Here is an 18156-nt window from a genome sequence, read left to right as displayed (position 1 = left end):
TGCAGAGCACTGTACTAAGCGCTTGGAATGTACAAATCGGCAACAGATAGAGACAGTCCCTGCCCACTGATGGGTTTACAGTCTAATCCAACCCACGTATTCAATCCACCGCTAAATCCTGTCGGTTCCACCTTCACAACGTCACTAAGATCCACCCTCTTCTCTCCATCCAAACGGTTACCACGTTAATCCAGTCATCAGCGTGGCTCAGTGGGAAGAGCCCGGCCTTGGGAGTCAGAGGTCATGGGTTCGAATCCCTGCTCTGCCTCCTGTCAGCTGTGTGACTGTGGGCAAGTCACTTTACTTCTCTATGCCTCAGTTCCCTCACCTGTAAAATGGGGATGAAGACTGGGAGCCTCACGTGGGACGCAACCTGATTGCCCTGTACCTACCCCAGAGCTTAGAACGGTGCTCTGCACATAGTAAACGCTTAACAAATACCAACATCATCAACATCATTATCCTATCCTCCCCTTGATTACTGTATCAGCCTCCTTTCTGACCTCCCGGCCTCCTGTCTCCCCCAGCTCCAGTCCAAACTTCACTCTGCTGCCCGGATCATTTTTCTACAAAAACTCTCAGTCCATGTTTCCCCGCTCCTCAAGGAACTCCACTCTTTGCCCATCTCCACCTCTGCATCCAACAAAAACTCCTCACCATTGACATTAAAGCACTCAAGCACTTGTCCCCTCCAGTGTGGCTTGGTGGAAAGAGCCCGGGCTTGGGAGTCAGAGGACGTGGGTTCTAATCCCGGCTCTTCCACTTGTCTGCTGTGTGACCTGGGGCGAGCCGCTTAACTTCCCTGTGCCTCAGTTACCACCTCTGTGAAATGGGGATTACACTGTGAGCCCCACGTGGGGCAACCTGATTACCTTGCATCTCTCCCAGCTTGGCACTTATTAAGCGCTTAATAAATCCCATTATTATTATTACCTCACCCCACTACTCATCTACCAGGCTGCACACTTCGCTCCTCTAACGGCGGGAATCTTCTCACCGTACCTCGATCTCCTCTATCTCTCCACCGACCCTTCTACCTCATCCCGCCTCTGGCCTGGAACACCCTCCATCCTCGAATTCATTCGCTCAATCACTCAGTCGTATTTATTGCCTCCGTTGCCGAATTGTACATTTTAAGCGTTTAGTGCAGTGCTCTGCACGTAGTAAGTGCTCAATACATACGATTGAATGAATGAATGAATTTACTGGTATATATCGAGCAGCTTCTGGGTGCAGAGCACTTTACTAAGCACTTGGGAGAGTGATTCAATTTAATTCAAACATATTTATTGAGCGCTTACTGTGTGCAGAGCACACATCGACTCTGACAGACAACGACTCGTCTCCTCCTTATTGAAGGCCCATCTCTTCTAAGAAACCTTCCCTGACTAAACCCTCCTTTCCTCTTCCCCCACTCCCTTCTGCATCACCCTGATTCGCTCCCTTTATTCATCCCCCCTCCCAGCCCCACAGCATCGAGGTCTACATCTATCATTTCTTTATATTAATGTCTGTCTTCTTCATAATAATGTCTGTTTATGGTTATATGGTACTCTCCCTGATGCTTAGTACAGTGCTCTGCACAAAGTAAGTGCTCAATAAATACGATTGAAAGGATGAATGAATGAACTTAACTTCTCTGTGCCTCAGTTCCCTCCCCTCAAAATGGGAGTTCAATACCTTATTTTGGGGGGTTATTTGTTAAGCACTTACAATGTACCAGGCATCTTACTAAGCGTTGGGGTAGATAGAAGATAAACAGGGGGACAAAGTCCATGTCCCACATGGGTCTTAATCTTCATTTTACAGGGCGGGTAACTGAAGTACAGAGAAGTGAAGTGACTTGCCCAAGGCCACAGAACAGGCAAGTCAGATCCTCTGACTCCCAGGCCCATGCTCTTTCCACTATACCACGCTGCTTCTTTCCTACCATCCAATTGGGGACATGAAGCTTTTAGGACAATTCAGTTCTTTAATTACCAGTGATTTGAGACCGCAAGGAGAGTACCTTTATTACTGGAAAAGTGAGGAACTTGTCCAGGGCGAGATTTTTTCCAATTCTGGAAAATAAATTCAGGCGCATTTTCCCTGAAGCTTTCGACGCTACGTTTCAGTCTGGAATAGAGAGTCTTTTCCAGCAGCAAAGCGGTAAACCCTCAGAAAATTGAGATTTGTAATGGGAAGCACTGCCAGACCCTTAACCATAGTAATATGAATTACAGCGCTATCATTTCTCGCCAAAGACCTTGTTGGGTTTTCTTTTCTTCTTTAAGCTGAAAACATCACTTGACAGATTCCGGGATCAATCTTATCTAGCAATCTATTTACTTAAAGCACCCAATTACAGAATGGGCTCATATTACAAGCACTGGGGGCAGAGAGGAATATTAACGAATTCTACAAATGCTGTGGAATTGAATTGTTTAGGAGCAGGTCCAAAGGCTCATCTTTCTTTTCGGGAAAAAGTCACCCAAGCTTTCCCCGGTGTGGGGGGGGGGGCGTTGAAAATGAATTTGCCATTCCAATTAGGGCGAAGGAAGCCGTGTATGCGAGTAAAAAGCCGGGACTGGAGACCAGCAAGTCACTCAGACTGAGCAATCAGAGAAAGACCTTTAACGCGTGGTTCTCGGCACTTAGGAAATCAAAACTACTGTCTGGGAAGTGACGGTCCCTGACTTTCAATGAATCCGCGCCATCCGCTTGATACGAGTTTGAACTCTGACCAAAGTATCCCCACTAGACCCCGTGACCGTAAATCAAATCTAGTCACTTGGAGTGGAACGGGTTCCTTCCGAGACGGGACATGATGGCCTCCGTCTCCCCGTATAATCGATTTTCAGGAGGAGTGAATTCCCATAAAAGAAGAAAAGGTGCTCCGGTCGGGGGGTAAAGTGAGCTGGATTTGCTAGACGGAGTCCCACGGTCAGGACGGACTTATCTCCTCAGATGAGCTCGCGCAACTTCCTCGGAAGTCAACTGGATGGCCCTCCTGTCCCCTTTGGTGGCATCATGTGACAAGAACTACTGGACCTGCATGTGACAAGAAGTCCTGGGCCTGTCCCTTGACTAGGGAGGGCTCTAATGGTCATGGGGGAACCGGTCCGGGGACACCTGATGTCACTCACATTACTCCGGGCAAGCCGCGTAACAAGATGTCTCATTCATTCATTCACTCAATCCTATTTATTGAGCGCTTACTGTGCGCAGAGCACTGTTCTAAGCTCTTGGAAAGCACAGTTGGGCAACAGATAGAGACAATCCCTACCCAACTACGGGCTCACAGTCAGACAACAAAACAAAACAAGGAGCCAGGCATCGATGGCTGCCATTTTGTGGAAGGGTGCCAATTTTTTTTTCACGATCTTAGAGGGCTTCTTGGGGGTGGACTCGGAATCTGCAACGGGCCCCTCCGCCCTCCCACCTCCTCCAGGAGGCTTTCCCAGCCCGAGCCCCCCTTTTCTTCTGCTCCTCCTCCCCTCCCCACCGCCCCGACTCCCTCCCTCTGCTCTCCTCCCTCCCCCGCCCCACAGCACTTGTGTACATTTGTACATATTTATTATTCTATTTTATCAATGATGTGTATATACCTATAATTCTATTTATTTGGATGCTATTGATGCCTGTCTGTTTTGTTCTGTTGTCTGTCTACCCCTTCTAGACCGTGAGCCCGTTGTTAGGTAGGGATTGTCTCTGTTGCCGAATTGTACTTTTCAAGTGCTAAGTACAGTGCTCTGCACACAGTAAGCGCTCAGTTAATACGACTGAATGAACGCAACGAACTCCGGGGCCACATCCATTTTATTGCCATCGTTCTCGTCTGCCCGTCTCCCCCGATCAGACCGTAAGCTCGTCAAACGGCAGGGACCGTCTCTGTTGCCGACTTGTTCATTCCAAGCGCTTAGTACAGTGCTCTGCACATAGTAAGCGCTCAATAAATACTGTTGAATGAATCCGAGCCGGAGAACAGAAAAATGGCCAGGTTACCCAGAAAAGACATGCCTTCTCCCCAGACATGGAAGCTCTAAGGAGAACTTACTTATCGGACAGACAGTGAAGCTCCCCCTCTTCAAAGCCTTATCGAAGGCCCACCTCCTCCAAGAAGTCTTCCCTGACTAAGGCTCCCTTTCCTCTTCTCCGACTCCTCTCTGCATCACCCCGACTTGCTCCCTTTATTCAACCCCCCTACACCACTTATGTCCATATCTGTCAATTATTTATTTCTATTAATGTCTCTCTCCCCCTCTAGACCGTAAGCTCGTTATGGGCAAGGAATGTGCCTGTTTATTGTTTTACTGTATTCTCCCAAGCGCTTAGTACTGTGTGCTCTGTACACAGTAAGCGCTCAATAAATACGAATGACTCACCGGCTACTTTGGATATGTTTGTGTGGGCAGGAAATTTTTCTCCCAACTTTGTTACATTGTACTCTCCCAAGCATTTAGTACAGTGCCCTTCAGTCAATCGATCAGTCGTATTCACCGAGTGCTTACGTGTGCAGAGCATTCATTCATTCATTCAATCCTATTTATTAAGTGCTTACCGAGTGCACTGTACTGATCGCTTGGGAAAGTAATAATAGTGTTGGTATTTGTTAAGCGCTTACTATGTGCAGAGCGCCGTTCTAAGCGCTGGGGTAGACACAGGGGAATCGGGTCGTCCCACGTGGGGCTGATAGTCTTAATCCCCATTTTACAGATGAGGGAACTGAGGCACAGAGAAGTGAAGTGACTTGCCCACCGTCACACAGCTGCCGAGTGGCAGAGCCGGGATTCGAACCCATGACCTCTGACTCCCAAGCCCGGGCTCTTGCCACTGAGCCACGCTACATTATAACAGATAGAGAAGCAGCATGGCTCAGTGGCAAGAGCCCGGGCTTGGGAGTCAGAGGTCATGGGTTCGAATCCCGGCTCTGCCACTCGGCAGCTGTGTGACGGTGGGCAAGTCACTTCACTTCTCTGTGCCTCAGTTCCCTCATCTGTAAAATGGGGATTAACTGTGAGCCTCACGTGGGACGACCCGATTCCCCTGTGTCTACCCCAGCACTTAGAACGGTGCTCTGCACATAGTAAGCGCTTAACAAATACCAATACCCATTATCATTTGGGAGACACATTCCCTGCCCACAATGAGTTTACAGGCTAGAGAGGGGAACAGGCATTAATAGAAATTACGGATACGTCCCCAAGTGCTGGGGGGGCTGAGGGAGGGGTAAATAAAGTGTGTTCATAGTAAGTGCTCAAAAAATGTTAGGTTGTAATATTGTACTCTCCCAAATGCTCGGTATAGCAGTTGGAGTGCGAGTGTTAGGGTAAGAGTGTGAGCCCTTTGTGGGAGAGGGACCGTGTCCAACCTGATTAACTCGTTTCTACTACAGCGCTTAGAACAGTGCTTGGCACATAGTGAGTGCTTAACAAGTACCATAGAGGAGCACCATGGCCTAATGGCAAGAGCATGGGCTTGGGAGTCAGAGGTCGTGGGCTCTAATCCCGGATCCGCTACTTGCTCTGTGACCTCGGGCAAGTCGCTTAACTTCTCTGTGACTCAGTTTCCTCATCTGGAAAATGGGGATTGAGACTGTGAGCCCCACGTGGGACAGGAACTGTGTCCAACCCGATTTGCTTGCGTGGCTCAGTGAAAAGGGCCCGGGCTTGGGACTCAGCGGTCAAGAGTTCGAATCCCGGCTCTGCCACTTGTCAGCTGTGTGACTGTGGCCAGGTCACTTCACTTCTCTGGGCCTCAGTGACCTCATCTGTAAATTGGGGATTAGGGCTGTGAGCCTCAGGTGGGACAACCTCATTACCCTGTATGTCCCCCAGCGCTTAGAACAGTGCTCTGCACAAAGTAAGCGCTTCACAAATACCAACATTATTATTATTATTACAGTGCCTGGCACATAGTAAACACCTAACAAGTACTATAAAAAAAAAAGTCCACACAGTTTAACATTTGTAGTATAGTGCTCTATATACAGTAAGTGCGGTCACCTCCTATACACTTAGTAGTTAGTTGTGGTGTTTGTTAAGCGCTTACTGGACGCCTATTGTTAACAGAACAATAGAACAGTGCTTGGCACCTGCTAAGTGCTTAATAAATGCCATCATTAATGTCATTATTATTTTACCCATCTAATATCCCCATCATTTCCCTCTAGGAGCCTTTGCAGATGGCTCAGCCATGAATTCATCCAGAACAGTAATAACCGTGGTATTTGTTAAGCACTTATTAGGTGCCATGCACTGCCCTAAGCACTGGGGTGGATACAAGATAATGGGGGCCCACAGTGGGACTAAGTAGGAGGGAGAACAAGAGCACGGACTTGGGAGTCAGAGGTCTGCTCCTCCCCCTCTCCCTTCCCATCCCCTCAGCACCGTACTCGTCCGCTCAACTGTATATATTTTCATCACCCTATTTATTTTGTTTATGAAATGTACATCGCCTCGATTCTATTTAGTCGCCATCGGTTTTTACGAGACGTTCTTCCCCTCGACTCTATTTATCGCCATCGTTCTCGTCCGTCCGTCTCCCCCGATCAGACCGTGAGCCCGTCAAACGGCGGGGACCGTCTCTATCTGTTGTCGACGTGTTCATTCCAAGCGCTTAGTACAGTCCTCTGCACATAGTAAGCGCTCAATAAATACTATTGAATGAATGAATGAATGAATGGGTTCGAATACCGGCTCCGCCACCTGTCAGCTGTGTGACTGTGGGCAAGTCACTTCACTTCTCTGTGCCTGCTACCTCATCTGTAAAATGGGGATTAAGACTGTGAGCCTCACAAGGGACAACCTGATTATCCTCTATCTACCCCAGCGCTTAGAAGAGTGCTCTGCACAGAGTAAGCGCTTAAATACCAACATTATCGATTAGTACATTCCAAGCGCTTAGTCCAGTGCTCTGCACATAGTAAGCGCTCAATAAATACTATTGAATGAATGAATCTCCATTTTGCAGATGAGAGAATTGAAACAGAAAAGTGACCTGGCCAAGGTCACACAGCAGACATGTGGTGAGTCGGAATTAGAACCCAGCTCCCCTGACTCGTAGTGCCGTGCTCTTTCCGCTAGGTCAAGCTGCTTCCCAATCCAATACAATAAATTCTGAATCCCTCAAATTCTAAGCCGCCAAGACACGGCTCCTGGGACAGGTTTGTGGGTCCCATTTCCCGGTGCAGCTCCCCGCAAATTTTCCTTTTAGAAACAAGCAGGAACCTGGAACCTGTGAAATCACAAATTACTTTCCTAGAAGGACTATGAAATCAGCATTTTTTGGGGTTTGCTATCACCAGTTCCAGGTAAAAATTCAAAAGTGATTTCAGCCACAAACCCCCAATCTTCCACTACATCAATTCTTGAGAAAACATTTTTACAAAAGATAAATTTTAGAGAAAAAGCCTATTCTCGACAGAGTTTTTCAAGGTGGGATCTTGGCTGATCGGTTAAAGCTCTAATAGCAGTCCTTTTAAGGACCAGTGTTTAAGAAATGCCACTGTGAAATAATAATAATAATAACGATGATGATGGCATTTCTTAAGTACTTACTGTGCGCCAGGCACTGTACTAAACGCCGGGGTAGCTACGACAAATCTATCTGGACACAGTCCCTGCCCCATGCGGGGTTCAGAGTCTCAATCCCCATTTTTCAGGTGAGGGAACTGAGGCACAGAGAAGTGACTTGTCCAAGGTCACCCAACAGACAACTGGTGGATCTGGGATTAAAACCCAGCGTGGCTCAATGGAAAGGGCCCGGGCTTGGGAGTCGGAGATCATGGGTTCGAATCCCGGCTCTGCCACTCGTCAGCTGTGTGACTGTGGGCAAGTCACTTGACTTCTCTGTGCCTCAGTCACCTCATCTGTAAAATGGAGATTAACTGTGAGCCTCACGTGGGACACCCTGATTGCCCTGTGTCTACCCCAGCTCTTAGAACAGTGCTCTGCACATAGTAAGCGCTTAACAAATACCCACATTATTATGACCTTCTGACTGCCAGACCCGTGCTCTATCCGCTACGCCATGCTGCTTCTCAGCAAGAGACTGACCAATGAGCCATCCCACCCATTCATTCATTTATTCAACCGTATTTATTAAGCACTTACAGTGTGCAGAGCACCGTACTAAGCGCTCGGGAAAGTACGATACGGCAATAAGGAGCGACAACCCCTGCCCACAACGAGCTCACATCTAGAAGAGGGGAGACAGACATCAATCCAAATGAAGAGACATCAACATGAATAAATAAAATTAGAGATATATACATAAATTCTGTGGGGCAGGGAGAGGGGAAAAGAGCAAAGGGAGTAAATCAAGGTGACGCAGAAGGGAGGGGGAGATGAGGAAAAGCGGGGCTTAATCTGGGAAGGCCTCTTGGAGGAGATGGGCCTTTACGCTCTCTCTCTCACAGCGGCACCCAGGATGCTTCCGGTAACAGTGTGACAGCTCTTGACATCCAAAAGGATTTAAAAGTCCAAATTAACTAGGTAATTGCCTCAACTTTCTACTTTACTCTGACTCCTCAGTCTCCCCCCTGCCTAAATTAGGTCTGATTGAAGTCAGGCCATAATCATTTTCCCTTTCGCTACTCTGTAAACTTCCCAACTAGCCCAAGGCCCCAGCCGCTGAATGTCAATACTCGTTTTCATTTGTACCTTGATCTCATCTATCTCACCGCTTACCTCTCGCCCACATCCTGCTTCTGGCCTGGAACACCCTCCCTCTTCATAGAGGACAGACAGTGACTCTCCCCAGGTCTTCAAAGCCTCCAAAAAAACCCCAAAATTGGCATTTGTTAAGCGCTTACTATGTGCAAAGCACTGTTCTAAGCGCTGGGGGGTTACAAGGTGATCAGGTTGTCCCACATAGGGCTCACAGTCTTCAGTCCCATTTTACAGATGAGGTAACTGAGGCACAGAGAGTTTAAGTGACTTGCCCAGAGTCACACAACTGACAAGTGGCGGAGCCGGGATTAGAACCCATGACCTCTGACTCCCAAGCCCAAAAGGCCCAACTCCTCCAAAAGGCCTTCCCTGATTAAGCCCTCCTTTCCTTTATTGCCATTGTTCTTTTATTGCCATTGTTCTCGTCTGTCCGTCTCCCCCGATTAGACCGTAAGCTCGTCAAACGGCAGGGACTGTCTCTATCTGTTGCCGATTTGTTTATTCCGAGCGCTTAGTACAGTGCTCTGCACATAGTAAACGCTCAATAAATACTATTGAATGAATGAATTCCTCTTCTCCCGCTCCCTTCTGCGTCTCCCTGACTCGCTCCCTTTATTCATCCCCTCTCCCGGCCTCACAGCATTTACGTCCATATCCATCGTTAATTTATTTATATTCATGTCCGTCTCCCCCTCTAGACTCTAAACTCGTTATGGGCAGGGAATGTGACTGTTATATTGTTATTTTGTACTCTCCCAAGCCCTGCACACAATAAGCGCTCAGTAAATACAATTTACTGATTGAGTCCCAAGACCTGCCTATTTTTGCTCCAAAAAATCTCCAGAACCCCCCTTCCTCTCCATCCACACTGCTACTTTGCTGAGCTAAGCTCTCATTATATAATAATAATAATAATAATGCTGGTATTTGTTAAGCGCTTACTATGTGTAAAGCACTGTTCTAAGCGCTGGGGTAGATACAGGGTCATCAGGTTGTCCCACGTGAGGCTCGCAGTCTTCATCCCCATTTTCCAGATGAGGTAACTGAGGCACAGAGAAGTTAAGTGACTTGCCCACACTCACACAGCTGACAAGTGGCGGAGCCGGAATTCGAACCCATGACCTCTGACTCCCAAGCCCATGCTCTGTCCACTGAGCCACGCTGCTCCTGCTTGCTGCCTTGACTCGGCCTTGACTATTACAGCAGCTTCCTCTCTGACCTCCCTGCCTCCTGTCCCTCTTTTCTCCAGTCCAAATTTTATCTGAATCATTTTAAAATAATGCTGGCATTTGTTAAGCGTTTCCTTTGTGCCAGGCTCTGTACTGAGCTCTGGGGTGGATACAAGCAAATCCAATTAGGTGCAGTCCTTTGTTCCATAGGGTTTTAAACCCCATTTTACAGATGAGGTGAGGCCCAGAGAGGTGAGGTGGCTAACCCAACGTCACACAGCAGACCAGTGGCGGAGTCGGAATTAGAACCCAGGACCTTCCGACTTCCAGGCCCAGATTCTATCCACTACGCCATGTACACAAACACTCAATCTCCTCTCAAAGCCTCCAGTGGTGCCCATCCAACTCCACATCGAACAGAAACCAGCTTGTCCCCTCCTCCTTACTTTTATGATCTCCTACAACCCGATCTCCACATTTAGCTCCTCACAGCCCCTACGCAAGGTCGCAATCAATCGATCCATCCGTGGGATTTAATGAGCGCTTATAACGTGCAGAGCACTGTACTGAGCGCACGGGAGAGTACAATTCGATAAGATTTCAACGGTCGAAGGCTACCATCCGACAAACCGGTAGGGTTCGAAGAGAGCAAGATTGGAAGCTTTACTGCGGTTTTCAAATAGCAACTAAAAGCACAAAGAGGAAATCTGAAAAATAAATAATGTCATTTTCATTATATGAACCATGAGCAAGTCTCCCCCTCTAGGCCATGAGCTCATTATGGGCCGGGGATGCGTCTGTTTATTATGGTATTGTAATAATAATAATGTTGGTATTTGTTAAGCGCTTACTATGTGCCGAGCACCGTTCTAAGCGCTGGGGTAGACACGGGGGAATCAGGTTGTCTCACGTGGGGCTCACGGTCTTAATCCCCATTTTACAGATGAGGGAACTGAGGCACCGAGAAGTTAAGTGACTTGGCCCAAGTCACACAGCTGACAAGTGGCCGAGCCGGGATTTGAACCCATCACCTCTGACTCCAAAGCCCCTGCTCTTTCCACTGAGCCACGCTGCTTCTCTATTGTACTCTCCCAAGCGCTTAGTACAGTGCTCTGCACCCAGTAAGTGCTCAGTAAATCCCAGCGAATGATTGATGACAAATCTCTACAGTGTTTGTAAGAGCCAGCACAAGCGAACGTCAGAACCTACTTAAATTGGATAAACACATTATTTGGTGTTTAATACATCAAGCAGGGACCGGGCTGATTATAAAGGAAGATATTCCACAAGGTACCCGGAATAAATTGCAAAGAGAACACAGGCGGTGAGAAAGAAAAGATTCCTATTTAGATACGAATCTGTTCCTCCCATCTAAGGCTTTAAAATGGACCGTAAAAGCTATTCACGACTAGAAACGTTCTCTAAAAGAGTTTTACTCATTCCTGAAATTAAGAGAGCTAAAACTAAAGAGGATTCTCAGAAGGTGGTAGCGTTCTTAAATACCGGGGGGGGGGGGGGGGAAGCTGCCGTGTTATTTAATAACTTTAATCCGTCAGGGCTGGGGTTTGCTACAAAACGAGAAGGTTTTGAGATTCAGACGCCCGCGCGATATCAGGCAGAGGATTTTGTATTTTTTGTGACTTACTAGTGCTACAGAAATAGTCATTTTGGAACTTTAATAGATTCTTCTTTCCTCTCCGTATAATCAATTTTAATGTCCGTCTCCCCCCCCCCCCCCCATCCCCCAGCTAGATTGTAAACTCCTCGATGGCAAGGGTCACGTCTTCCAAGAGGCAGCGTGGTCCAGTGGGTAGAGTGGAGGCTTGGAAGTCAGAAGGATCTGGGCTCCACCACTGGTTTCCTGTGTGACCTTGGGCCATTCACTTAACTTCTCTGTGCCTCAGTTATCTGTCAAATGGGGGTGCTTGTATCTACCCCAGTGCTTAGTACGGTTCCTGACACATAGGGAAGCAGCGTGACTCAGTGGAAAGAGCTCGGGCTTCGGAGTCAGAGGTCATGGGTTCGACTCCCGGCTCTGCCACTTGGCAGCTGTGTGACTGTGGGCAAGTCACTTCACTTCTCTGGGCCTCAGTTACCTCATCTGGAAAATGGGGATCAACTCTGTATCTCCCCCAGCGCTTAGAACAGTGCTCTGCACATAGTAAGTGCTTAACCAATACCCGCATCATTACATAGTCCTGAACAAATACCATGCCAAAAAAAAAACCAAACTTTATTGTATTTGACTCTCCCGAGAGCATAATGCAGTGCTCTGCACATAGTAAGCGCTCAGTAAATACCATTGATTTAATTAGAGATCAATGGGGAAAGAATTGAGGACATTTGGAAAATCTTGTTCATTCAAGCGCTTAGTACAGTGGTCTGCACATAGTAAGCGCTCAATAAATACTATTGAATGAATGAATGAAATCTGGAAAAAAAGGAACCCTGACGGGAGAAAGCTTTCGGAAGACGGGAAGTGTCGTGGAAACTAGCACAAAACAGCAGAGAAACTGAACACCGAAGAGAAGCACACGCAAACAGATCACGTAAAAGACACTTTTCGTGGTTTAATTCACTATTGAATCACACGTGGAAATGAGATAATAATAATGTTGATATTTGTTAAGAGCTTACTATGTGCCCAGCACTGTTCTAAGCGCTGGGGTAGACACAGGGGAATCAGGTTGTCCCACGTGGGGCTCACACTCTTAATCCCCATTTTACAGATGAGGTAACTGAGGCACTGAAAAGTTAAGTGACTTGCCCAAAGTCACACAGCTGACAAGTGGCCTAGCCGGGATTCGAATCCATGACCTCTGACTCCAAAGCCCATGCCCTTTCCACTGAGCCACGCTGCTTCTCATTGGCAGATGAGCTAGTGGTTCGGGCAAGAGGGTGTGTTGTCGGTGTCGGATCCTCAAGTGCTCAGTACAGTGCTCCGCACACAGTAAGCGCTCAGTAAATATGACTGGTCGATTGGTTGGTGGTTGGCCAGAAGCGCAAGGGCGAGAGGCAGTGTGGCCTAATAGAAAGAGCCCAGGTCCGAGAGTCAGGTGATCTGGGTTCTAATCCCGGCTCTGCCGCGTGTCTGCTGTGTGATCTTGGGCAAGTCACTTCACTTCTTGGGCCTCGGTTATCCCACCTGTAAAATGGGGATTAAGGCTGTGAGCCCCACGCGGGGCAGGGACCGTGTCTAACCTGATTCGCTTGTATTCATTCAATCGTATTTATTGAGCGCTTACTGTGTGCAGAGCACTGTCCTAAGCGCTTGGAAAGTACACTTCGGCTTGTATCTACCCCAGCGCTTACTCCAGTGCCTGGCACATATTAGGGACTTAAATACCAATTTTTAAAAAAGGGATGTGGATCAAAGGAATTAAAGAGAAAGACAGAGCTTTGGCTGACTCCTGCGGTAAACTGGGAGAAGGGAGCAGATGCCAGATCAGAAGCAGTGCGGTCTAGTGGATAGAGCACAGCCCTGGGAGTCGGAGGAACCGTGTTTTAACTCCGGCTCGCCCCTTGTCTGCTGTGTGACCTTGGGCAAGTCACTTCACTTATCTATGCTTCAGTTACCCCATCTGTAAAATGGATTAAGTAAGTGGATTAAGACCGTGAACGCCATGTGGGACACGTACTGTGTCTAACCTAGTTATCTTGTATCTATCCCACACTTAGTACAGCGTCTGGTACATAGTAAGCACTTAATGAATGCCGTACACTGTGGAGTGGGTAGGATGGAGGGGGGGAAGCATCTTCTAACCGGTGTTGTTATTCACCCCACAGGGGGCACGGGCATTTTGCTGTCTCTCCCCCCTTTCAGTGCAATAGATCTCCAGAAAATAATTTTTGTTACGGCACCACCACGATTTGTCTTAATTTTTCAGCTGTTCTCCGGTGTCGCTGTTGATTTATCCCATCATGTCGGAATCATTGTTTAATATGATGGCCTGGTGCTCTGTTCCGTGTTGTGTCTTGATTCTTTCAAAGAAACCGACCATTTACACCTACAGGGATGTGCCTCTGTGATTTAATTACAACGTAACATTCTGCTTTTCCCCCCTTCCCGATTCCACTCGGATCACGTGCTCCGGAAGACACAATGAAGGAGAGAAGACAAGTAGCGTGGCCCAGTGGGGAGAGCCAGGGCCTGGGAGCCCTAAGGCTCTGGGTTCTAATTCCAGCTCTGCCAATTGCTTGCTGTGTCACCTTGAGCAAGTCACTTAACTTCTCTGTTTTCTCACCTGTAAAATGGAGATACCTGTTCTCCCTCCTCCTTAGACCCTGAACCCCATGAGGGGTAAGCTAGTTTTGGGCAGGGAATATGTGTGATCACTGTTATATTTTACTCTCCTAAGCACTTAGGAGAGTGCTCTATACCCAGCAGGCGATCAAGCATAGTGGATTGAGCCCCAGCCTGGGACTCAGAAGGTCATGGGGTTGGGGTTTTTTTGATATTTGTTAAGCGCTTACTATGTGCCGAGCACTGTTCTAAGCGCTGGGGTAGACACAGGGGAATCAGGTTGTCCCACGTGGGGCTCACGGTCTTAATCCCCATTTTACAGATGAGGTAACTGAGGCACAGAGAAGTTAAGTGACTTGCCCACAGTCACACAGCCGACAAGTGGCAGAGCTGGGATTCGAACTCATGACCTCTGACTCCAAAGCCCGTGCTCTTTCCACTGAGCCACGCTGCTTCTCAAGGTCCAATCCCGGCTCTGCCACTTGTCTACTGTGTGATCGTGGGAAGTCACTTCACATTTCTGAGCCTCAATTTCCTCATTTGTCAAATGGGGATTTAGACTGTGAGCCCCACGTGGGACGGGGACTGTGTCCAACCCGATTAGCCTGTATCCATCCTAGCGCTTAATACAGTGCCTGACATATGGTAAGTGCTTAACAAATACCATAATTATTATTATTATTGACTGACTGACTAACCCTCTTTCCCTCAGCTCCCCCTCCCCTGCCCATCACCCCGACTTGCCCTCTTTGCTCTACCCTCCCCCCCCCCGCCCCACAGCACTTGTGTATATATGTACATATCTCTAATTCTATTTACTTAATATGTACATATCTATAATTCTATTTATTTATACGGATGCTATTGATGCCTGTTTACTTGTTTTGATGTCTGTCTCCCTACTTCTAGACCGTAAGCCCGTTGTGAGCAGGGATTGTCTCTCTTTATCACTGAATTGTACTTTTCAAGCAATGAGTACAGTGCTCTGCACACAGTAAGCGCTCAATAAATACGATTGAATGAATGAATGAGTGAATGAATGAATAACAGGGACTGTGTCCGAGCTCATTAACTTGTATCCACCCCAGACCTTAGAAAAGTGTTTAACACATAGTAAACATTTAACAATAGGAGAAGCAGTGTGGCCTAGTGGATAAAGCCCGGGCCTGTGAGTCAGAAGGACCCGGGTTCTAATTCCGGCTCTGCCACGTATCTGCTGTATGACCTTGGGCAAGTCACTTCACTTCCCTGGCCCTCAGTGACCTCATCTGCAAAAAGGGGATAAAAATTGTGAGCCCCATTTGGGACAGGGATTGCGTCCAACCTGATTAACTATATTTTCCCCAGTGCTTACAACAGTGCATAGTAAGCGCTTAACAAGTACCATAATTGAACCACAGCTCTCGACGTGAACTCGTTGTGGGTGAAGAGCGTTTCTGTTTGTTGTTGTGTGGTACTCTCCCAAGCGCTTTATTCATTCATTCGATCGCATTTATTGAACCCTTACAGTGTGCAGAGCACTGTACTAAGCGCTGGAAAGGACAATTCAGCAACAGAGAGAGACCATCCCTTCCCACACCGGGCTCACAGTCTAGAAGCGGGGAGATAGGGATCAAAGCAAGTCAACAGGCAACAATAGGAATAAATAGAATTATTGATATATACACATCATTAATAAAATAACTAGAATTATAGAATAAATGTGTGCATCTAGACACCAGTGCTGTGGGGAGGGGAGGGGGTTAGAGCAGCGGGAGGGAGTCGGGGCAACGGGGAGGGAAGGAGGAGCGGAGGAAAAGGGGGGCTCCGTCCGGGAAGCACTTTAACGAGGACCGGCCGCCCCGATCGACGTTTGCCTCGTGTTTTCGGGCCACGGCGTGGACGCCGTCTTTCCGACCATCACGAGGGCAGCAGAGAAGCAGGGCAGCGTGGCCTCGTGGTTAGAGCCGGGCCTGGGAGTCAGCTTTATACAGTGCTCTGCACACAGTAAGCCCTCTATAAATGTGACTGAATGCATGGATGAATAAATACAACTCAATTCAAGCACTTATCTTATCCTGCCTTGATTATTGTACCAGCCTCCTTGCTGACCTCCCTGCCTCCTATCTCTCCCCACTCTGGGTCCATACTTCACTCTGCTGCCCGCATCATTTTTCTTTAAACGTTCAGACCACGTTTCCCCGCTCCTCAAGAGGCTCCAGGGATTGCCCATCTACCTCATCAAGCAAAAACTCCTCACCACTGGCTTTAAAGCACTAAATAATCTTGCCCCCTCTTACCTCACCTCCCTTCTCTCCTTCTCCAGCCCAGCCCGCACACTCCGTTCCCCTGCAGCCGCTCACCTCCTCGCTGGGTCTTGTTCTCACCCTTCCCGCCGTCGACCCCTAGTCCTACATCTGTCTTGGAATGCCCTCCCTCCTCATATCAGACACATGATTGCTCTCCCCCAATTCAATGCCTCTCCTCCAGGAAGAGGGAAGGCCATCTCCTCCAGGAAGCCTTCCCTGACTAAGCCCTCCTCTCCTCTTTTCCCACTCCCTTCTGCGTCGCTCTGACTTGCTCCTTCATTCATCTTCTCCCCATTCCCCACGGCACATATGGATATTAGAGAAGCAGTGTGGCTCAGTGGAAAGAGCCCGGGCTTGGGAGTCAGAGGTCTATGGGTTTGAATCCTGGCTCTGCCCTTTGTCTGCTGTGTGACCGTGGGCAAGTCACTTAACTTCTCTGTGCCTCAGTTACCTCATCTGTAAAATGGGGATTAACTGTGAGCCTCAGGAGGGACAACCTGATTACCCTGTATTTCCCCCAGCGCTTTGAACAGTGCTGTGCACATAGTAAGCACTTAACAAATACCAACATTTTAAAAAATTTATTTATATATCTGTATATATCTGTGAAGTGTTGTTGGGTAGGGATCGTCTCTGTTGTGAATTGTACTTTCCAAGTGCTTAGTTCAGTGTTCTGCACGCAGTAAGTGCACAATAAATACGATTGACTGAGTGAATGTAATTCATTTATTTATCTATTTTTTAATTCATCTTAATATCTGTCTGCCCCTCTAGACTGCGAGCTTGTTGTGGGCAAGGAATGCTACTGAGGTTATACTGTACTCTCCCAAGCACTTAGTTCAGTGTTTTGCACACAAGAAGCTCTGAATCAATACAACTATTAATAATCTGTTGCCGACTTGTTCATCCCAAGCGCTTAGTACAGTGCTCTGCACATAGTAAGCGCTCAATAAATAGTATTGAATGAATAACGAGAGGCTTACCAGGTTCAGCTGCCCCAGGGCGGAGAGCGTGAGTCTCTTGGGCTCCAAGACGAGAGGAGCCCCTACCTCCACGTAGGGTTTCCAGGTGGCGGCTCCGTGACCCTGCTGGGTTTGCTGCATCAGTCTCCTGCGGCGGGTTTCCCAGAAGACCCGCTCCCGATCCGCTTCCCGGCAGGTGTAGACGGTGGCACTGCGGGCCTGGACTTTTGCCCCCTGGGGAGAGGAGCTGGGCAGCGGTCGGATGAGCACAAACTGCTGGGGGTCCAAGGGTCCTCCAGGCCCTGCCATCTCCCTTCTCCTGATGCTCGGACCCCACAGGGTCAGGAGCCTCAGGGTCAAAGGTCACCGCCTCCCTGCACCTCTCCACTGTCTCCTCCTTCACATTCCAACTTTCCCTCCCTATCCTTGAGCTCCCAGGAGAGCTGGGCTTCAGGCCCCCACTTCCTCCCACTGCTTCTTTGTTGGAAAAATGAAATTAAAGGTCTTCAATTATCATTTGCAAGATAAGAAAGCGATTGTTTGGGGGAGGGCCCGGTGCAGGGGGGCGGAAGGCCGGGGCTTCGAGTCCGGCCAGGTTGGGGCTGGCTGAGGTTGCCATGGCAACGCTGGACGCCAGCTCAAGACGGCCCACGGGCCGGGCTTCCCGGGGGGCGGGGCCGCGAGGGGGGGCGGGGCGGAGGGTTAGGGGCACCGCCGGTGGGACCTGGGGGAGCTGAGAGTTGAGGGACGGTCACAGTACATGATAAAGAGGGCCCTTACTCTATGTAAAGCCCTGTTCTAAGCGCTGGGGTAACTACAAGGTCCTCGGGTTGTCCCACGTGG

General features: G+C 48.4%; 1 protein-coding gene across 1 annotated transcript in view; it reads right to left on the bottom strand.

Moving 5' to 3' along the window:
* CCDC60 (coiled-coil domain containing 60) overlaps positions 1-17823 on the bottom strand; it is a 123774-nt gene extending 105951 nt beyond the window's left edge. The window contains exon 1 of the mRNA XM_039911198.1: positions 17335-17823. Coding sequence (XP_039767132.1) covers positions 17335-17622 — 288 coding nt within the window. The 5' untranslated portion in view covers positions 17623-17823. The remainder of the gene's footprint in view (positions 1-17334) is intronic.
* Between the last annotated feature and the right edge of the window lie 333 nt (positions 17824-18156).

The sequence above is a fragment of the Ornithorhynchus anatinus genome, chromosome 2, assembly GCF_004115215.2.
Source record: "Ornithorhynchus anatinus isolate Pmale09 chromosome 2, mOrnAna1.pri.v4, whole genome shotgun sequence".
Lineage (NCBI taxonomy): Eukaryota > Metazoa > Chordata > Mammalia > Monotremata > Ornithorhynchidae > Ornithorhynchus > Ornithorhynchus anatinus.
The sequence above is the reverse complement of the archived record's forward strand: the minus strand, read 5'-3'. Positions and strand labels throughout refer to the sequence as shown.